At 37.5% G+C, this 22,846-nt stretch overlaps 1 protein-coding gene across 3 annotated transcripts in view; it reads right to left on the reverse strand.

Moving 5' to 3' along the window:
- The window catches only part of MATN2 (matrilin 2), a 64,121-nt gene that overhangs the window by 783 nt on the left and 40,492 nt on the right, over nt 1-22,846 (reverse strand). The window contains exons 8-27 of one of the 3 annotated variants that reach the window (XM_056484096.1): nt 21,190-21,312; nt 18,861-18,983; nt 17,855-17,977; nt 17,566-17,688; nt 17,081-17,203; nt 16,871-16,993; nt 16,660-16,782; nt 16,325-16,447; nt 13,726-13,848; nt 13,509-13,631; nt 13,293-13,415; nt 13,004-13,126; nt 12,678-12,800; nt 12,415-12,537; nt 12,127-12,249; nt 9,747-10,160; nt 7,103-7,255; nt 3,064-3,135; nt 2,444-2,548; nt 2,119-2,214 (exon numbers count right to left, since the gene is read on the reverse strand). In XM_056484096.1, coding sequence (XP_056340071.1) covers nt 2,119-2,214; nt 2,444-2,548; nt 3,064-3,135; nt 7,103-7,255; nt 9,747-10,160; nt 12,127-12,249; nt 12,415-12,537; nt 12,678-12,800; nt 13,004-13,126; nt 13,293-13,415; nt 13,509-13,631; nt 13,726-13,848; nt 16,325-16,447; nt 16,660-16,782; nt 16,871-16,993; nt 17,081-17,203; nt 17,566-17,688; nt 17,855-17,977; nt 18,861-18,983; nt 21,190-21,312 — 2,685 coding nt within the window. The remainder of the gene's footprint in view (nt 1-2,118; nt 2,215-2,443; nt 2,549-3,063; nt 3,136-7,102; nt 7,256-9,746; nt 10,161-12,126; nt 12,250-12,414; nt 12,538-12,677; nt 12,801-13,003; nt 13,127-13,292; nt 13,416-13,508; nt 13,632-13,725; nt 13,849-16,324; nt 16,448-16,659; nt 16,783-16,870; nt 16,994-17,080; nt 17,204-17,565; nt 17,689-17,854; nt 17,978-18,860; nt 18,984-21,189; nt 21,313-22,846) is intronic. The other 2 variants (XM_056484095.1, XM_056484094.1) reach the window with 2 other exon arrangements.

A 22,846-nucleotide genomic window follows, 5' to 3' on the forward strand; every position in this document is an offset into this window, starting at 1 on the left:
AGCACAACAAGCTCCATGGGATCTAGGGCTGGTTGCATTTACAGTAAGAAGCTGTGGCAATGCAAAGTAGTGTACAGCATCCCTTTCCTGATATGCACTTACAGTTGGCAGGAATGCTGTCTCCTGCAGGAAGAGGTTGGACCAGTACTGTTCACTTCAGCACCTCTCTCCAAGTGCCATGGAAAGGCTGTAGCCAGGGGAAGCTGAGAGGAAGAGGAGGCCTAGCATCAAGTGAGATCTGAAGGCACTGAGATCTACCTCGGATGAATTTGCTGCACCCCACTCCTTACTTGTTTGACTAGGGTCTTAATTTCAACCTTTTAAGGTCTTACACAAGGGAAGATAGAGAACTGGGTATATTAATTGGCATCTTTGACATGTTGCTTTTAGGAATTTTTTAGGGCAGACAGGCAAATTGAATTTGGCTTCTTGAGTTTGGCCAGAACAGCCATGACTACTGTGTCCCCCCGTTGACAGCAGGAGAATCTCCTCTTGCTAGTAAGGAGCAAGAGTGCTTCTGCTTCTGTGGCAGCAGTCTGCAGTTACCAAGAACTAGTGTATCACTTCAAAACTCAGCTGCTCTTGAGATAAGGCAGAGAAGTGAGGTTTCTAATAAAGAGGAAACTGGATGGTTTGTATTCTTCAAAGCAGTGGCTGCACAGTGCTCTGAGGAAATGCTTAGCACTGTTCCTATCAAAATTCCTAGTCTCTGGCTCAGTGTTGACAGATTCTCCATCACCTTGAGCCATTGGAGTAAAAATCACAGCAGGGTTGCCTGCTCAAATGGTAAAGCAAAAAAGCACGTTTCTAAGCTTGTAAGCTTAGCAATTAAATTATTTGATTCTGAGTAAGATCAGAGCTCCTCATAGCCCAGCTACAGGAGATTGTAGTAAAGAGCTTCTGAAGAGGCAAGAATTGGTCTCCTTTTTTGTCAGCATGCAGGTTGGAATGCTGCATGTCATATAATGCTTAAGGACGTGGGAAATGACCTAAAAATTTTTTCTCCAAAGTTGTTTGGAGAAGTCTTGTCAGAGCAGTATGTATGTTGATGAGCATTTGAAACACCTAGCAATAACCTTACACAATGGCTTTCTCCTTTATGAAATCTGCTTTGCCTGGAGTAATTTAATCAAGTGATTAGAACATAATTGCTTAAAGTGTCTGCCAAAGGAATCACTTGGGAAGGTGAGAGAGAGGCTGGCTGCTGCAGGGAAGGTCTGAGCTGGTAGGCAATGTTCTGCATCAGGTTACCAGCCACTGAGGGCTCTGCTTGCCTCCCCCTGGACAGACTGTTCAGTCTGAACCTATTCCTGTCTAGGAAGCATGCAGTGATGAGCTGTTGGTATCACTGCACTCTTCTGTGCAGTGAGAGTAAGTGCTTATTGCTCTTACACACAGCTACACAACTCAAGAAGATGTGATGTCTTCTTAGTGTTTATTTGATTATCAGGAATTTGCTGTATAAATAGTGTATGATGAGTTGTATTGCCAGTTTGCTGCTGTTTCCTGAGGTGTGGATGTTGCAGGCAGCATAAAGGCTGCTGCACAAGCAGCTGCCTTGAAATAAACAGACTAACTGGGTGGCATAAGCTACAGATCTGCACTTTGCTAAGTTTTATCTGCATTTCTTCTAATGCAACATTAGCCAAACCTGAGTCCTCTGATTTTCTCTTCATCTAGGGTATGGTTTTAAATGACTCACTGCATATGGTGCCTCACCAAGCAGTTAAGCAGGGAAACATTTCCTTTACTTTGACACCTATAGCCAGTAAATGCTAATTCAGTAGCATCTGAAGAAGTAACCCAAAGCAATGCATGTTAGCCCTGAATTTGACCAGTTGTTTCTTTGCTGTTCCTGAAGATGTTTACCGTAAGGGCTTATTTTTATTTATTTATTAAATTTCAAGATCCTTATTAATGTTTTGGTCCCTTCTTTGATGGAGAAGCAGATTAAAAGGCTTTGCTTCTTGGAAACTGACTACCATGTAGTTTAGATTTTCATTACAATAAACTGATTTTAGCTATGGAGGCAGTTTAGACTTGATGCCCAAACATGTAGTTTGTTTTAACCTGCCTTTCTTATTTTACCTGTAAGAAGCAGTTACTCAGAAAGGATATATCGCTGGGTGAGTTTTCTCACTTCACTGGTTGCATAGTTCTGGAATGTCACAAGGTTTTCACATTTGCACTGGTCATTGTCTTTTGAGGCTTTTGCTGAAAAACAAAACACTTAAGCATAGGCTAAACGTGGAATAAATGGAATAGGATGGGGAGAAAATTACAAGGAATTATAAATGCAGAGCAGGTTTAATATAGCTTCCTGTTCTCAAAACAGGTCAACATCCAAAGGAATGCCCTGAGGCAGATTCTGTCAGTGCTGGGAAACAGTCCTCTGTGTTCAAAGAGCAGTCTGGGTTATTCTAAACAAAGGTAACTTGATTACCTGTTGTTGAGTGAATGTGACTGTCTTCAAAAAGATACTTGTGGTGTACTGCAAGATGTGGACAGTCAATGACATCTGTGATGGCTATTGTGGTTGATTCAGGTCCTGCAGGAAACCCCCCAAAAGTCTAAAAATCAGACCCACTAAATTATAATTACTTTTTTTCTAATCACATGCACTGAGTTCTTCTTAATTAGTAAGTAATCTCACTAATTGCAGTGAGGATCATTCAAAGAAAGGACTAGGGATACAAAGATGTGAAGGAACTAAGCTGTTAGGCTGTATTTACTGTATACATGATTTAAGTTGTGGGTTGCAGAATTGTGAAGGTTCCTGTGAGAAACAGAAGTGATTGAAAGCTGAACATGCTTAAAGTATCAAGCACAGTGTGGAAATACAAGTTTCCCCATGAAGTATTTAATTCAAATGATGTAAGAAGCATGCAGCCATGCTTTTGTTACAGTGAATCTCCATTTTTTGCGTTCCAAAAGGAGAGGTGACTTGGAGCGGCAAGGAGGCAAGGACGTGGGATGAACCCTTTTAGCTGAATTGTGAGAGTTCTCTACAGAAGGCAGCATGAAAAGGCAGCAGGAGAGGACATTTGAGTTAAAACAGCCAACCTGAAGGCTGTGGACCAGTCTTATGAAGCCTCCCAGATGATGCATCCTGCTGGTGAGGTGACTCTTTCAAGGCTGGTAGATAGAAATTGCCAAAGGAAATGATATCACAAAAAGAGCAATAAAAATGTTCACATTCCCTAGAACTGTAAATGTTTCTTGCCAGTAACTTGGTGTTTATCTCTCATAACACGTGGAGAATGCCTCATACCTGTGCAATTTAGAAGAGGTCCAGTGTTGATGGAAACTCTAGGACTTGCCCTTCAACTCCGATTATTGGAGGAACTCCAAAACCAGAAGTGATTATTTAATAATAGTGAAGCAATCTGAAATGACAGCAATCTACTTTGTGTCCTACAGTGAAAATTCTTTCGTGTTTCGTTATCATCCATCATCCTTTGAGGTGAACTGAATAAGAATATTGCTTGGAGAAAGAAAAGGTTTCTTCCTGTCCTTCAGTCTTTATAATGGGAAACATTGATCAGGGATTTGGGAGTTTTTGGGTGAGAAGAGTGCAGCAGTCTGTTTGATACACTACTGTTATAAGCCAAAATACACGTTTCTAATTCATGAAGCACAGCCTTTAAAAGGTAAGGATTTATTTCAGAGTCCACACCCCGATATTTTTAGTCAAGAGATTGAGGAAACAGAAACCTGTTATGAGATGTGGCCTCAGCCATTGTGTGCCCTGCCCCTTTCTTGCCGCCAGAGGGCAGTGTGGAGGCAGCTGAGGTTCCTTAGGAATGGGTCCTTCACTAGGAAAGGGCCCAGATGAGCTAAAGAGCAGGAATTTAACAACTGCACAAGGTGACCGATGATGCCAGGGTGCATGGAGCATCTGGGACACGCTCCCTCCTCTGGAACCCAGAGCTCCTTCCCTGAAAGAGAATGCATGGGGGTAAAAGGTGACAGTGCAAACTTGCCTGATGTGCCATGAGGATGCAGTAGGGAGGTGGAAGATGCTTCTATGACATCCAGGTTTGCTATAACTATTGGGGTCCCTGCTGGTTTAGTCAGTTTGACGGATGCACAATAATACACAGCTGTGCTAAGTTGCACTGGGAAGGGGATGAGGCCCTCTTGAGTGGAGGTTGGAATTACTGAGCATGAATATCGGAAGAACAGATGAGTGGTTGAATAAGAAGATCAGAGATCTGGCAGCAGAACTAAAATGTTTATATAGAGAGATATAGATGATATAGATATCTCAGTCTGCATGGGAACAAACTGCTGGAAAGAAGTCAGGTTTTGGAGAAGAGTTGAGGGCAGAGAAGTGTGGGATGAGATCACAAGGGAATGAAATGAATGAGAAGCACAGTCTAGCTGAAGAATGATCAAGTGGGAACAAGGATGGTGAAGATTGGTTGTAGGAGAGATGGAGCAGGTAAGATGAATCTTGAATGTTTGACCCTGGGTAGTGACTTGCCCTACAGGATGTTTAGGAGCTGCAAGCTAATAAGGGGGTTGTTTAGGAAGGGCAGTGGAAATGACCTGAAAGGTTTGAGCTTTGGACACAGGGCTAGTATAGACACGTAATTGGGGACAGAAAAAAGATATGCACTGGTAGAGGTGTGGCAGGAGGTCTCCAGTTTGGAATAGGAACTGAGCATTTCAGAAACTCCTCTTCAGGCTTCAGAAACTTGTTGGGGCGCTAAGATTTCTGATCTCATTGCCTCTGAGAAGGTGAATAAACACACAAGTAGTGATAGAGGCTGATCACCCTGAATCCCTTGGTGAAGTCAGTGCAATGAATAAATTTGTTGGGAAACAATGCTGAAGTTGGATGTTTCATTTTTAGTGTTCTGTTTTGTAACAAAACACAAGTAATTTGTTAGGAGGAGCCTGTGAGAAAGTGTCATCAAAAGCAGTGTCTGAATATTTGCTGAACTGATAATGATACACAGTTTGGAAGGAGAACAGAATGTTAACCAGCTGCTGCTGAGTACTGTCATCTGATCAGGGCTGGGGTCTTGTAACAAAAATAGTATATGACCATATAATTAAAAGCTCCTATAAGGCACATGCTCAGAACAGGGCTGAAGCTGCAATCACATTCAGTGTGTATTATGTATGATATTGCCTCGTTAGTGCTTCCAGTCAGATGAGAAATTAACATTAACCAAGGCAATGAATGGGAACCTTCCAACTGAATTCCTCTTAATAAGAGGCAAGAGAAAAAACACCCTCCTTTTTTTTGCCTTTACTACTAGTCAAGAATAATTAATAGTAATCAGCAGCTATTTTACAAGGCAGATGCTTTCTTGCAGAATAAAAGAAAAAAGCCTAACCCCCCAAAAAACATTTGGAGAGCTTCTACTTTAGTTGGAAACATGCAGTGCATCCACAGCTGGAAAAAGGGACGAGAAGCTCTGTCAGTGGAATCCATGAGGACAGGACCTCCCACCATCCTCACAAGCTGAAGCCACAGAAGACCTCAGCTAAGGACCAAAACTGGAGTAAAGATAAAAGTCATTGCTATTGCAAAGGAGGAGAAAAATTTGTGCTGTATACAACAGAAGGAATTTCAAAAAGACCTTTCAGCTTGTGTAACAGGTTTGGAGGCAGAATTTCTGGTGGAGTGAGTTGATGAATAATAGTAGTACTGGAGTGTCCAGAAAAACAAAAGTGGGTCAGTCCTCAGTTCACAGGTGTGAGGCATTCATTGCCTATTGTTGAGAGAGGGGGAGGACAGAAGCTGAAGCACCAGTGCTGCCTGGTTACCAGAGGTGTAGACAAGAAACTGCCACAAAGGGGCAGGATTTACTTATTTTTTAATATTGTAAATAATGCAGTTAAAAGGAAAAAAAATGGTGGTTGCTAATCACTGTTGTGGGTACCTGAAGGATGCATTTCCATCCCTGAGCTCTGGGGTTTGCTGATCAGTGGGAATTATTATTCTGGGGTTTGCTAATGACTGAAATTATTGTTCTGCTGCCAGATAGTTCTGGCTTTGGCATCTCCAGAAGCTTTTAAGATTACATGCTGTCATTGGAAGACTATCTGCCTAATAAGGTTAATTGAATGGACTTTGTTTTATATTATAGTATTTATAGTATTTAGTATTTCAGAAAAATTAAATTAGGACTTTTTAGAACTGAAGGACAAAGACTATGCAAGCTAAGAAACATCCTCCAAGTCTTTTTTACAGGTTCTTCCTTGAGATCTGTATAAAGAAATCTCCTGCAGCTAATTTTATACAATAATGTTAAAGAAAAAAAAAAAAAGGCCAAAACCTGTTTTTAATTCCAAGAAAAGCAACCAGATAAAAGCTAGTGAAAATTAAATAGTCTTGCACAGTTCTAATATGGCTAACATAATTCTGTGTGTTGTTTCTGAATTTTGCTTCAGGTACCAGTTTGAACGTACAAAAAACTACTGAGTCTTGGGAATGTGTGAGTGGGAGAGACATGCTGTCCTCTCTCTGGCTCCATAGCTTTCATCTCATTTCAGATTCTGCCTTCCCCTGCAAATCTTCATCTGGGAATGCTTATGTACAAGCTGTTTGTTCCAGAGTGAAGAAGGGTGCTTTCTGAAACAAACCTTCCACATTTGTGTAGTAAAACTCAGGGCTTATGCATAACTGAAATCCACTCTTTGTAGCTGTGAATGTATATTCAATGAACTATTTTTACTCATATATAAATACACACAACAGCTTTTGACAATTTATTTTGCTGTGGTTTAGGTTTTTGCTGCTTAGGATTTTTTTTTAAATTCTCATTAAGATATTACAAATCCCTGATTATTTGCCCACATTCCTAATGAAATAGATCATGTTTATTTGGTGGAGTGGGGTTCATTGCATGGCTGACTTAACTGTAGAAATAGAAAAGAGAAGAAGAAATTGGTTCTTCTAGGCATAGAATTGTACATCTTGTGAAACATTCAGGAAAATAAAGGGAAGATAATTACTAATATATTTACCCAGTGTTGGATTAACAGTATATACTCTTCACATATTAAAGGACAGAAAAATCTAAAAAGCAAAACACCTGTAAATATTCACTCCTCTTCTATCTCAAGGAAAATTGAATTTTGTTACCTTCACAAATTTGGGCTCTTAGCTCTTCACTTATGTCCTCCAGAGCTGTGAAATCCTCAGCATAGAAGAGATGTTTATATGATGGCTCAGAAGCAATTTCCAGCAGTTCTTCCTCAATTGCTTTTCCTATTCCAATGGCATAGATAATTATACCTGGATTCAAAAGAAATTGCACATACTTATTATTTCAGCAGTTCTAATTCTAAGCACTTGTTCATCCATGAAAAAAAAATATGAGAGAAAGGGAGAGCCCAATGTATATTCTATGTAACTTCAAAATCAGTGAAGAGCCTTAATATGCTTTAATTACTGGGAGGTTTGCAGAAACTCTCTTGTTTGCTGTAATGTGACATACAGTTTTTGTGTTAAAGAGATGACACTTGCCTGGCCACTACTGATAGTAAATGGTCACAAAAAGAGTATTACAAACAATCCAAGAGAATTGCACAGCTCAGCCTCACAATTGCACTGCAAGTCCCTGATTTGTGTGTGTCTGTAGGGTACAACAATGCAGCTGATTACTGGGTTGTTGGGAAAACCTCTTACATATTATCAAATGGGGCAGAATCCTGAAAGTTGGGAGTAATTTTTCAGAAAAATACTTAAGTGCTTCACTGAAATCCTCAGAGCACAATGAGACTTAATTCTTGCTCTGTAAGGGGCACTAACAGGCTGAAAGGCCCACTTAAGGAGGGTAAGAATGGGAAAACAAGAAATTTATGAGGCTAGGAAAGAAAAACCTTACAAGAGGGATGCTCAGGACAAGTATTTCCACTGGAGAGGTGCTAGGTAGAAGGTGAGTGAGGATGTGTAGTTTTCTTAACTCTGGAAGCAGGGAAGGAGGAAGTGGTTCAGAGCCCTCCCACCAGATAGATTTTAAACAAGTAGTAACTACAAAAGGTAGAGATCTTCAATAATACCTTTTTCAGCAGTTATGTTTTTATGTTCATGAGCAAATGATCTGATACAACACTTCTCTTTATATCAGCTCTGGCTTAGAAAGTGTCCACAATGAGCACTGATTTTGTGATTCATAGAACAGCTCTGAGCTTCACAGCTCTTCTATGAGTCAAGAGAAGAAGCTACCTTCTCTGGCTGGTTTCAGATAAACTTGGGATGAGGAGGTTTGATACTTTTATTTAACATGAGGTAATAATTGCTGCACACTCACTGAATTGCAGCATTTAATATTTTTGCTGAAGAATCATGGGCCTTATAATACCACAAAATATGCATTTTCCAAGTTTTTAACTTTTAACAGAAGTATCTCCGTACTTTTCTTCATGAATCTGCCTATCATTGCACTTCAGCCAGGAAAGAAAATTGTTCACCAGAAGCTGATTCGATTTAATGAATGCACCAGTCATGCTGAAGTGAGTGCTATTTAAAGACTTGGGAATATCAGTGATAAAGTATTCAAGGTCCATTTCATGTTGAATATGTTCATATTGAATTGAATGCCCATACTGAGCATTACTCTATTGGTTGTGCTGTAATTACAGGGGGTGGGTTTGTCCTGTAGCATTGCAGAGTCAGTGTAAGTTGAGGTTTCATTCAGCTAGTAAGTTGGTTTGTACTTCTTTCCTTCTTCTGTAAATTCTCCATGTAGTTTCATCTCACTAGTAAGCCTGTAAAGGTTTGGGGTTTTAAAAATTATTTTAAAACTATTTTATCCTTTATTGTAATGGCATTCTTGTTAGCATGTTCCCTTCTCATATCCCTGGATGTTTTTCCCTTTTTTCCTTAAACAGAGGTATTGATCCTGATTAATCATGTATCAAATGCTGATTAATATGTCAAATCAATAAAACAAGCACAGAAAGAAGATGTGCAAAATCTTTTAAAGTCTGACTATTTTTTCTGTGTTGTGGCCCATCAGCCATGGTTTTTAAAGAAGTTTCTTGTAAAATTAAAAAAGTTTTGCCAAGAAAAAAGGGGAGTGTTCACCTTCTTGACAAGTTTTGAAAATTTTCAATTGACTCTGCTAAACAGATGAAAAGCTTTTGATTTGTGGTACAGGTGTCCTAAAGGATGGAGTGTTGCCCAAACATATTAGAAATTAAAAATCACCAGTTTTCAGTCACATTTCAGCATATAGGCATGTAGAAACAGTAAAACAGATAGCACTCCAGCTATATTCTTTCAAAAAGAACCATCTTCTTTCCAAAATGCTATTAGCACTATAAAAACTAGTTAAAAATAAAGAATATACCCTGTAAACAAAAATATAGCCAATTATTACCACAGTATTTCTCACAAGAATAGATTGCTGTATTTTAAAGAGACAGCTTAGGGTTTCTTTTATGGTTGTGCTAGAATTTTTGATGAAGATCAAAATCTCTGTACAGATCTCTGTATCAAAAGTCTACCCTTAGTGGATACATTGAGGGCACTCAGGGCATGCCAGGGCACCACTTCCTATGATGAGACACTTCCCATGGGTCCTGCTCTGGAAATGATGCACATGCCTGACAGCAAAGGCCCCTGTGAGTACAAAGATCTGATGTGCAGGACAGTGGTTACTGTATTGGCCAGACTGCTTTGGCAAACACTCTCTCACTTAGCACATTCAAACTGTTAACTGCATCTTATTTCTAACAATATTTGCCTTTTAGAATGAGACACTGAAAACATCTCCACTTACCACGTTGCTTTGCCCTGGTGGCCCACTCAGAGACTTCATCCTGGGCTCGTCCATCCGTAAACACAATGGAGATTCGAGGGACATTTGCTGAAAAAGGTCTTGCTCCTTCTGTCTCTGTGAAGCTTCTCTCAGACATTTGCCTCAGCGCCAGTCCTGTCATGGAACCTCGGCCCATGTATTTCATTTGTGACACAGCTTTCTTCATGTCTTTGGCTGAGCTGAACTGCCTTAATGTAAACTCTGTACGAACCTCAGTGGAATACTGAAGCAAACCAACTCTAGCAGCTTTGGGTGAAATCTCAAGTGTATCCAAGATTCCTGAGACAAATTGTTTTACAATTTCAAAATTATCCTCGCCAAGACTTTTTGATCCATCAATCACAAACACCAGGTCAATTGGGCCTTCAGTGCATCCTGTGAAATGAGCAGCAGAGCATATAGATCAAGGAAAAAACTCCATGAGGCTGGGAAAGGGATCCAGATACCCTGGCAAAAACTCAGGGATCATCTAAAATATCCTGTTCCTGGCTCATCCTACCCTGCCAATGCGTGTACACATGCTGTGCAGACTGTCTTAAAAGCTAAGAGTGGGCCTATGACTGAAAATTTAACAGAATTATAACCACAGTGAATATTTACTGAGACATATTCTGCTTTGCAGAATACTACAACTCTTAAAAATGCAAAAACAATCAGCAAATGCAAAGAATTACTCTTAAGTGGAGAGAACTGAAGAACATAGCTAGCACAAAGACAGAGTTACCATCATTTTCTTCCGGAGATAAGCCTGACGCTAACTTTGCCTTTGTCAAATTTGTCAGCACTGAGAGACACGGAAGAGAATCATTGAAGCTGCATTTGTGTTGCAGGAGTTATAAAATAGTTTTAAACTATTTAATTATTGATAGAATCAGAATAGGTTAGATAAGGTTTCTTTTGCTTGTAGCTGTCTACCAATTTTGTAATTAGAAGACTATGTCTTGCTGCAATTAATCTTTTCTGGTTAACCCATTAGAGCTAGGAGTTTGTCAGAAGACAGGCGCATTTGTAAGATTTGTATTTTCCATATGTTTTGGTAAATGCACATGCAAAAATCAAAGTAGTTCGTAGGCACTGGTCATCGATAATGAGGTTAAGGAAATTAGAGACTGGAGAATGCCTTCCAAGCTGCAGACTGCTTCTGCCAGAGGGGCTGTTTTGGTATTTTTTTTTTTTTTTATTCTGGAAAGGAATTGCCTTCAGCAGGCAGAGATTAGTGTGCTTTGTGCAAAAGGCTAGATGCAGAAATGCTCAGCTCCTATTGGATCAATCTAGCTTCCAGGGAAAATTGCCATACTAAGAAATGTAAGATTTGCTTCATAGGCTGGACCAAATCAACTTTGACCTCCACTCATCTCTAATCTTTGTACAGGGAGAATGCTGTAAGCACTACACAAAAGAAATTACTCTGCAGAAATTACTGGAGATATTTGTTACTGAGTCAATGTACAAATAAGGGATTTTCAGCTTTAAAGCCTGGACTTTTCTTCTTTGAAAATATATATTTTAAAACTGTTCAAGAATTCCTTTCTACAGTCATCTGAGAAAAAAAAAAACCACCTCACATGTAGTTAAAGTGATGAAAATGCAATGAATATACATATCAGAACTACCTCAATAATACTGCACAAGTCAAGAAAGGGCAGCAGTTCAAGGTGCATGGTCAGTTAGGATTAAGAACAGCCAGAACTTGTTACCATTCTTTTGGTAATCACAGTCTCATCAACTATTTATTGGTAGAATAAATGTTTTTACTGAGTTCCAGTAGAATTTCTCCTCCAAGTATTAAGAGATGATGAGATAAATGCATGTCATGTTGGAAGATAAACAAATAGAATTAATGGTATTTTAAAATGTATTATATAAAGATAAAAGACCCATAGTCTATGAACCTGATTAAAATGCACATTCCTTGATAATAAGATTCCTCTTTGGCTTTTCCCTGGTCTTTCAAAATCATTATTATTGTACTCAACGTATGCTAAAACAACTCTTCCAATCTGATAGATTTTTTTACTTAGGAGAGCATCAAGTTAATTGTTTGAGACATTTTCTGCCATACACATATGCCCTGGGATTTCAAACATTATGTCATATTTGAAATGAGAGGTTGTGGCAGAGTTCAAAGCCAAGCTGGATTGGGCTTGGAGACACCTAGTCTAGTAGAAGATCAGGTCTAGTAGAAGGTGTCATCGCCATCAGCAAGGAGATGGAGCTAAGAGATCTTTAATATGGTTCCTTCCTACCCAGACCATTCTATGACTCTATAATTTTTTTGAAGTGAGGTCAGCTAATTTTACAAATAAAATAAACTAATGCTTTCTAAATAAAATATACTTACTTCTGCATGTTTTCTGATCCTCTTTTAGTACATATCCCTCCTGGCATTTGCAGATATAGGAATCACCGTTATTGACACAAGCATATTCACAACCATGGTCAACTGATTTACAGACATCTTTACCTAGGAAAAATTGAAGTATTTGTCTGTACTCTATTTAATATTTTATAAATCCAAAGACTCCAAACATGATATCTGAAGAATATATGACAAAGGAGTACAACATCTTTGGTCATTTATGTAGCAATGACAGAGAAGAGGGGCTGACTGACATAATGAGTTACTTACTTCGACATGTTTTCCCATCTTGTTGCAGGACAAAGCCCTCATGGCACTGACAGCTGTATGAGGTGTTATTATTAATGCACACATGTTCACAGCCATGGTCAATGGATTTACACAGGTCTTTATCTGAGAATTGTTAAGAGAATTCCCTTATTAGACCATTTTTCAAATACAAAACTGTCATGAACAAGCTTTGAGTGAAATTAAGTCTGTTATTTCCTTTAACACTGAAAAACATATTCCCCATAAAAGTTTCAGCTACTCACTCCTGCATGTTTTCCTGTCTCGCCTCAATATAAATCCCTTGTGACACTGACACATGTAAGAATCTCCAGTTGGAACAAAGACATGTTCACAACCATGGGTGACTGTTTTGCAGACATTTTTACCTTGGAATAACGAAAATTGTGTTTAGCACAGTTAGCTAAGTAAATCAATTTCACAAAAGATAGAAAATTTGGCTATAATTTTCCACGAAGGAGCTCACTTACATGAAGCTGATTCTACAATAAAGACACAAATAACACACTACTGTTGCATAGTGTGTTCATTAACAGATTAGGAAGTACAAAACAAAGATTAAATAACTTACTCCTGCAAGTTTTTCCATCTTCCCTCAGTATGAAGTCTTCATGACACTTGCAGACATAGGAATCATCAGTATTAACACAAATATGTTCACAGCCATGGTCAACTGAGTTGCAGACATCTTTATCTGAGAAAAGTGGAGGAGGTTTGTGAAGTGAGGCTTGTTAGGGAAAGGTGGTATCTTTTTTTTTAACCAGCCCAAATAGTTGTAAATCCCAAACACATGTGCACTCACACCCACAACACTTGAAAGCCTCAAATAAAAACATACTTTTATAGCTCAGGCTACTCACATCTACATGTCTTTCCATCCTCCTTCAGTATGAATTTTTCATGACACTGGCAGATGTAGGAATCTTCAGTATTCACACAAACTTGTTCACAGCCATGGTCAACTGAGTTACAAATGTCCTTGTCTGCAAACAGGAGAGTTGGTAGTCAGCACACATCAGCAGAGGCCTCCATTATTGTATCTGTAATTCATCCAATTAAGTTCTTGTGCTGCTTACTTCTGCAGGTTTTCCCATCTTCTCTCAGTAGGAACCCATCATGGCATTTGCAGGTATATGAATCACCAGAATTAACACAAACATGTTCACAGCCATGGTTGACTGATTTGCAAAGATCCTTATCTGAAAACAGATGACAACTTTTGCTAGTTAGCATATTTCTACACAAGCATGAGCTGCAGATAAAAAGTATGTTGATAAATATCACACTACTTACTTCTGCAAGTTTTTCCATCTTCTCTTAGCAGGAATCCCTCCTGGCACTTACAAACAAATGAATCACCAGCACTAGCACACACATGTTCACAGCCATGGTTGACTGATTTGCAAATATCCTTGCCTGGGAATAGTTAGATGATATTTATGTGGCTTGTTAGTTAAACTTATTTTATAAATACAAAGACTGGGGGGTTAATCCCATAAGCAAAAAAAGATGGAAGCTTGCAAACTGATAGCAAATCTCTGGCTAGCTAAATGGTGGACATCTTAGTTTACATTGAGTATATATTCTTTATCATCTGAGCAGAACTTCATGGTTTGGATGACCTCCAACTGAAAACAAACCATTTTAGGATTAATCTGACTAGGATGAGGAGGAGGAAGATTTTACATTAAGAGCACTAAGAGTGAAAGGAGGGAATAATTTAGTACAGTCATTTAGCACAAATTCATGCTGGTAAAAACAAAACTAAGAAAAACACCACGGGACATGATTTAACCATAATTCTTAACATCCTTATATCAGTGCCAAGAGTCTGCATAAACAAAACCTGAAAGAATAGGAACTACTTATTTAAGAAGATAAACAAAATCCAACTGGATTGCTGAAAATTGATGCAAGGACTTGTGTGTTAAACCAGCTGGTTAAAAGCTCTTCTAAAGGGATAGATGGGGAGAAAGTGCAGAAGAAAGTGGAGCCATCTATCAGCATTCCCTTTTTCTTCTTCATGCAACACAAAAGAAAATATCAGTTTCTAATGGAGAACTACCTTTACACAAAAAGTGGCCTCCTGACAGTCAAGTTCAACTTGACTCTTGAGGTTTATATTTTTAGAATAATTTCAACCTGAGCCAAATTTCATGGGGGTCTCCTGATACCAAAACAAAAATTGCAAAAACTACTACATGAGACAATATTCTAACTCAAAAATAATTATATTTACGACATGGCAATCTAAACTAGATGCCATCATAGTGGATAAGGGAGAAATTATAATGTAAATAAAGTTAACATCTGCTTATACCCAGCTCTGCACAACTCAGAAACATTTGCTTAAAAAACAGAATAAAATACAAACCAGCAGCAGACATGGCTATTAATTCAGAAAGATGAATTTCACATAGCTGAAAACAAGTATGAGACAGACTATTTTGGGATGTGGGGGGAAAGACTAATAATAACAATAATAATAACCATCAGTAATTGCACTATTTAAAGTTATTTAACTAGACACTGAGTTGTCTTCATTCCCAGTGTATGCATACACACTGAAAAAAGTACTATGGTTCCAGTGTTTAAAAACCTGTCAGTTTGATATTGATCTGAATTAAAATAATGCAACAGACAGTGGAACTTGAATCAGAGTAAAATCAAAGAAAGAGGACTAATATCAATCAACTTGGAAAAACCAAAAAAAAAAAAAAAAAAAAAAGTCTTTCTTAATTGATGTTCAGGCCAATTCTTAAAGCTTATGCTGTTCATATGAGCTTTCAAAAAGGCAGTAGTCTTGGTATTATTTTGATTAAGGAAAGAGACTGCAGAATCAACATTATAAGGCATAAAAGTGGCTAGAAAGGGCTTCAGAACCAATTGTAGATGAGCAACTATCATGTAGCTTTCTTTCTAAGAATTTGCTTTGCTTCTCTACTACTTAATATTTTTATGGACAGTCCAGAATAAAACACAAAATAATCACTAATGAAGTTTGTAGATTACTCCACTTCTGAGAGAATAGCAAATAAATATAAAACAGCTGCTGATACAAGGTAACTTGAATCTTTTTGGATAACAGCAAATCATATGTGTTTTTAAATAGCCAGAATTAAGGATATATGTTTATAAAACAAAGAATGAAAGCTGCACTTAACAGGACACAGAACACCTGTAATACTGAGAATCTTAAAACTTTTGTTCATGGTAGATAACTAATTGAACACGAGTACTAGCAGAATATTTTGGTTAGAGACTAACATCTTCTGTCAAAAAAAACCCAAAAAACAATAGATCAAAAGATAAATGATAAACAAAATGATAGCTAGATTCAAATAAGAATTGCATGGGTTATTGTTCCCCTGCCCTGGACCCGGCTGCATTTCCTATTAGAAGACTTTCTTTCACTGTGGTGCATCCACAAGGATGCTGATAAACAGAAGAGGTTTTAGGGGAGCAAGAAGAGCGTTATAAAACGATTAGAAAACATAAAAAGCCTGTAGGAGTTTCATTTGCTTATAATTTACAAAAGAACATGCAAAGAGGTTACAGAACAAGTTAAGTCATGATCTGCATGTATATAGACAGAAGAACACAATAGTAACTAGAATTTCAACTCAGTACAGCAAAATGAAGCAGCATCCTATACTCAAGATTATAACTCAATATACTTAATTTGGAAATGAAGTTCACGTTTTAAAACCTATACTCAAACCTTCAAATTGGCTGATTTTTCTGAAATGTAGCTTTAGCTCAAACAATACTTAATTCATGCAAGTCTTATGATCTATAGAGAAAAATATTCCATTCTGGCTAGTATGAACCAGTGAATAATATTCTAACAAGACAAAAATCACAATTCTTCTCTTATTAATAAACTACTTACTTCGGCATGTTTTCCCATCTTGCCTTAGTACAAATCCATCATGGCATTGGCAAGTGTATGAATCATCATTATTAACACAAAGATGTTCACAGCCATGATTGACTGATTTGCAGATGTCTTTATCTAGGAATAATTTAGATTTTATTTACTACAGTTTGATGAATAAGAACACATCCAAAACTTTAAAGACTGACAGTAGTAATCTCCTAGTAAATAAAGAATTTATTCTCATTTTTGCAAGGAAAAATCTCCTATAAGAAGAACTGCCTCTAAATAATATGTTCCTTCTGTAGATGTCTGAATATAAAAAATATAGTAACATTAAAATAACTTACTTTTACATGTTTTCTTATCATCCCTCAATACAAAATCCTCGTAGCACTGGCAAAGATATGAACTATCAGTATTCACACAAATATGCTCACAACCATGGTCAACAGAATTGCAGACATCTTTATCTGTTAAAAAAATAAGAGTGCCATATTTAAAATATATCTACAAATATGAAGATTATAAAGAACATCTGCTAAAGAGAAGGATACTTACTTCTACATGTTTTTCCATCTTCCCTTAGTGCAAACCCCTCATAACACTGGCAGATGTAGGACTCATCAGCATTAACACAGACATGCTCACAGCCATGGTCAACAGAATTGCAAACATCTTTATCTGTTAAAAAATAAGAGTGCCATATTTAAAATATATCTACAAATATGAAGATTATAAAGAAAATCTGCTAAAGAGAAGGATACCTACTTCTACATGTTTTTCCATCTTCCCTTAGTGCAAACCCCTCATAACACTGGCAGATGTAGGACTCATCAGCATTAACACAGACATGCTCACAGCCATGGTCAACAGAACTGCAAATGTCTTTTTCTGAGAACAGTTGATGATATTTGGTTAAAGCACATCTACAGCAAATGTATCATGCAAGGAGAAGTAACAGCTTTCATTAGGTCTACTTATACCACTGGAATAAACAGGTTAAATTTTAGGCAGCAAACACTTTTAACTCTTGGTACCTGTCAGTTGATCTATTAAAAGACCCTATTTTTGTCTACAGAGTCTTTTACAAGCGTTTGGAAGGTCTAAGTGTATAAATATATAAATACTACTCCTATATTATACATAGGAAGACTACTCCTTTATTATGACAGTAAACTGTTGTATGTGTTTGAATACTTCTCAGATCTACATACTTAAAATAAATTTCTATGAGTAATTCTCAGAGTACTTACTTCTGCATGTTTTCCCATCTTCTCTCAGCAGAAAACCCTCATGACACTTGCAAACATAGGAATCATCTTCATTAACACAAATATGCTCACAGCCATGGCTGATTGATTTGCAGATGTCCTGTCCTAGGAATGATTGATATAAATGTAGGTTTTGAATGAAAACATGTTAGAGAAATGTAGCTATCAAAAGGAAGATTGTTGCTTCTTTTCCAGAAAGAAGTAAAAAATACCCCTTTCCTTCCTTGCCTGATGTACATGCAAAAGTGTTCAATAGATGCCAGTCACTCACTTCTGCAGGTCTTGCCATCTTCTCTCAGTTCAAATCCCTCACGACACTTGCAGATGTAGGAATTGTCAACATTAACACAAACATGCTCACAGCCATGGTTGACTGATTTGCAGACATTTTTACCTGGGAATAATTTAATATATAAAAAATTCTGTTTGTTAAGGGCAGTATGTTCAAAGTTAACTTGCTTTTAGTCTATCTGAACTCTTGAGACAGGCAGAATTTGTCTCTGTTTGCACAGAATAATAAAAGAGGGTGCTATTATGAAACATCAGCTAAGAATAAGGAGCTTTTCATTCATCATGGTAATATCTGGATGCCCTTAATTTTTTTTTCTGTAAACATTTTTTAACAGCAGATGTTGATATTAGATATTATGGGGATTACAGTAACAAAATACTGAATGCCTGTGAGTTTTTCCAAAATTTATCCATGATTCTTCTTTGATCACTTGGTGACTTATGCTATAAAAGTTGAGAAAAATTTGCTATTTTTTTTTTTCTTGATATCTGCCACTCGTCATAACTGTGTAATGTAGTCTAACTTGTTACGCAATTATGATCTTTCTGTTGCAATCATCCTTATCCTATGTTGGACAAAATGAACTTTCCATTAATAATGTTGCAAGCTTCATTCTGGGTAAGACTTTATAAACATTACATATTTTTGTCATAAAATTTTAGAAGAAAATCACAGTTGTCCCAGCTCTGAATAGTTTTGGATCCACAACTGTCCAATATCAGGGCTACTTTTCAATGGCACACATGTTTAGGGTGTGTTTCAGGTGCCTAGAAGTATGCATTCAATCCCATTTTAGATGCCTTAGCATATCCAAGATATCAGCACACTGCTGTCAAACATGACACCAAAGGGGAAATATGACCTCTTGAAATCCTTGAACAATTAAAATTGCATTGGACTGCAACATTTAGACAATCCAATCCTACCCTACAGATTTCTTCTCTGTGTGTAATATTAGACTCCGAGTTGCTGAATAATAACTTACGTTTACATGTTTTCCCATCATTACGAAGCCTGAATCCTTCAAAACACTGACAAGTATAAGATCTGTCACCATTTACACACAAGTGTTCACAGCCATGATCACTCAGAGCACAATAATCAACTCCTGTAGGAGCAATCAAAATTATTAAAAAGTTAACCAATAATGACTCAATTATTTTTCATCTCTAGTATTTGCATTCCACATAAACAAGTAAATATAAATACATTGAGCTGCTTAAACAATAATTCAGTTTCTCATCTGATTATAAAGTTTCAATAAAATGTAAGAGGTCCTAGTGAGGTCCTATAGGTCCTACTTTTCTTTTTTTGCTTTAAGCAGAGTTGAGAAATCATACTTTTCTGTGCTTAACAAAGCTAAATGGAGTCCACGTCTGGACTGGATTAAAATGCATTAAAACAAAACAAAATACTTTAGCAATGATTTTATATAAGACACTGGCAAAGACATAAAAGCTACCTTGTGAACATTCTTTAAATAGTCTCTAAATGGCCTGAAGTGAAGGTGGCAGTCCCCAGCACTCACTTCTGGACCTGACCCAGTTCCTGTATCAGCGAGATAAAGCCTCTAAGATGTCAGTGGAATTTGGCTTGGACTATTCAAGCTTCAACAAAGAATTGCAAATGACAAGTACTGTCAAATATGATCCACTTTTCATCTCAAATTCCTTCTCTGTCATATAAAGACATAGGGCCCCTGAGACTTTGCAAGCAGGACTTGCTACTGTCTATTGGCTACACACATTATTTTTTTGTAATGAGTTCTCAGAGTACAGATTTGGTTACCATTCAGATGTTCCCATAGTTTTGTTAAGATCCTTGAGCCAGTGTATATAGAACTATACTAGAACGTCCCAAATGTTTTCTCACTAGGACTGGTATATGTTAAATGCTAATCCCTTCCATTCAATCTATCATTCAGGAAATTGCAAAGTGCCAAAACTCTCTTCATGGCAGCCTAAAAATGTTCACGAGGTTTCAACATCCCATCTAGAGCTCAGGAATAGGACAAATCTTTCCTAAATATATATGAGGAGAGGGTTATGAGAAGAGGAGTGATTCAAAAACGTTCAGTTTCATGGCACTCAGCACCATTTTCATAGAATCACAGAATATCCTGATTTGGAAGGGACTCACTAGGACCAGTCAAAGTTCTACTACTGGCCTTGCACAGGACAAGCCCCAAATTCACACCATCTGCCTGAGAATGTTGTCCAAATTATTCTTGAACTCTGCTGCTGATAGGTTTCCAAGTACAGCCTGGAGGAAAATAACTCAGGAATGAAAAATCATCTCTTGTTACTACAAAGGAAAAGGGATTTTCCATTTGCAAGTTGATAGAACTCCATTATTTGGCTGTTTCTAAATTTTCAGTGGTACTATAGATAAATATCTAAAAAATTGTTTTTAGTAGACCCTATTGTTCTTATATGTACACTAATAATACTTTTGTGTTACTGTCTGTCCCTTTCTAGAGAGCTGCAGTGGCAGACAGAAGGTACTGGATGGGGCTAAAAGGGTTAGTATGGAGGCAAACAAAAGGATAAATACAAACGCAAATGGCCTCTGATTTCCCTCACTTCTCTATAGATAATTTTTGTGACTGGGGACTTGCAGTTTGACTTCTCTTAAAACTTTGTGCCTGAGAGCAAGAAAAAGGGTGAACTCTCGAGCTGTTCCAACACTCCACAAGCTTGAAAAATAATGTACCTCCAAAATTTGGAAAAACTGAACAGAACACTCTCACCAAAGAGGTCCATAAAAAGTCAAGAGGTAAAATGCACTCATATTCTTTTTCTGGCCCTTTCTACACATTATTTTTTTCAGGGAAGGAGGCAGTTCAACTGTTTGTGAAATTGTATTAATTCTCAATGATCATTAGATTTATAAAGAGCAGAAAGCTGCCAGGACAACTTCTGCTCACTTATTAAGGGTTCTCATGCTAAATGTAAAACTCAGTGTGGGGCTCTCAGTTCTCCTCCTGCCCCAGGTGAGGTGGGACAGTTTGCCTTGGGGCTTGGGACTGCTGTCAAGATGACCTATCAGACACATTTGTCATATGACTGAAAACCTGTCCTCAACACCTGGGGATAAATACGTCTCCCAAAACTTTTCCGAATATGTGAGGACTAATAGCTATCTAGACAAGTATTCTTTCCTAAATACTTTTTCTGTTTCTGTTTCAAATAATTATTAAAGTATTACTGAAATGCAGACTGTAAGAACAAATTGAAGGTGAATCCTTTTCCCTGCATGAAAACAGAAACCCTTCCCAAGGGAGCTGAAACAAAAGATGTTCTCACAAGACTCACGTGTGCAGGTTTTTAGGTCCTCATTGATGACAAATCCTTCAGAGCACTGGCAGACATAGGAATCACCTGTATTTAGGCACAGTTGCTCGCAGCCATGATTGCTTTCAACACAGTGGTCCACTCCTATCAATTTGTGTTAATGATTGAAGAAATCACATTGGTGTCTTAGATACATAAACTATGACACTGTAGTTAGTACAGGATGCCTTTGCAGAGCAAAGGAAAAAGATCAGTACAGCTTTTTACTTATGCAAGTATCCCCACCTACTTGAGTAACCTGAGTTAATTAACAATACCCAAGTGAAATTAATACAACAAGCCCGCTTGGCACATAGCAAACTTGTTGAAGTACAGATTTCCTCTGCCAACAATCACAACTGAAATTACACAAAGTGGAGAGAAGGGAGAATCCTGAAGCCCAGTCTAGTCACAGAATCACACTTTCCTTCTTTAAAAAGCAAGACTCTCTCTTCTGTTCACCATTAAATTTTCACAGCAAATATGAGTCTTAGTAATTTTTGAAATAGAAATTATGGCTTTCAGATTGTTTCATAAATATTAAATTCTTTTTTCAACAGGAAGAAAAATCACCAGTTTAGAACATTAACCTGCCAGCAGGTTCAAGTAGTTAAAGCCTCATGAGGAACAGACAGAAATTATGTGTGTGAGAATGTCTTAACATGTTCCATTCCTTTGATTTTCCTATTTCTATTCCAAGTAAGATAAAATGGAATATGTCTTTTTTGTCTTGTATGTAACTAGTTGTGTGAAAGACAAAAGGTGGGGGAAGGGAGAGGAGGTGTGAACTGGGTTTAAAAAATACATTTCCTCACAGTGCATAGCAAAGCTGTATCCTAAAGGATGAGATACATGCACTTGCACATGTACTACACAATTTGCTGACTCTGTGAGTATAGAAAAAGGACATTTTAAGAAAAAAAGCTTTGAACTTCCTCATAGTGTTTTACTGCTGGTTTGTTAATGACTTGTTTTAGTTATATAGGCCCAAATCACTTTAGCTTAATTTGATCAAAAGTGGAGTTCCCTCAGACACAAACACAGTCTCGCATGTGTCCTTTGCAAATCATTTACAGATGTGAACAGGCATGTCTACAGCAATTGGTTTACATTAAAAAAATCTGTACTTAATGTTAAATAATCACTTATTCTAAATATTTCTGTTTATTGGTTTCTTTAACTAAGCAATGAGTTTACAGCAATTGGTCCAGATTTGCCATTATACACAGAGACAACGTAGGCTTGAACAAATGAAGCTGAGGTGTCAGTTTTTACTAGCTAAAGCAAGTTCCAGCTGGAACCTCCTCCTTTTTCCAAGAGTTCACATCATCATGAAGAGGCTTGTGTAACTTCTCAGAGCACACAAAAAAATGTGGAAACAAAAAAAGGAAAATACCCATAATCTCAGTGAAAAATTACATCTGTTTGGCTCCATCTTTTCAATACAAACACCCACACCAACATGAATTTTTAACATTTAAATATTTGGGGCTCACATGTAGAATTTTGTAACACAACCTTTCAAAGAGTGCAGTAATCACAATGGTGCTAATTATCAGGATTTGGAAATCATTATAACTGTAAATTTTGTAATCATATGTGCTTTATTACACATGTAAAAAAAATGCAAGCAGGGGAA

The sequence above is a fragment of the Oenanthe melanoleuca genome, chromosome 2 (genome assembly GCF_029582105.1).
Source record: "Oenanthe melanoleuca isolate GR-GAL-2019-014 chromosome 2, OMel1.0, whole genome shotgun sequence".
In the NCBI taxonomy this organism is placed as follows: Eukaryota; Metazoa; Chordata; class Aves; order Passeriformes; family Muscicapidae; genus Oenanthe; species Oenanthe melanoleuca.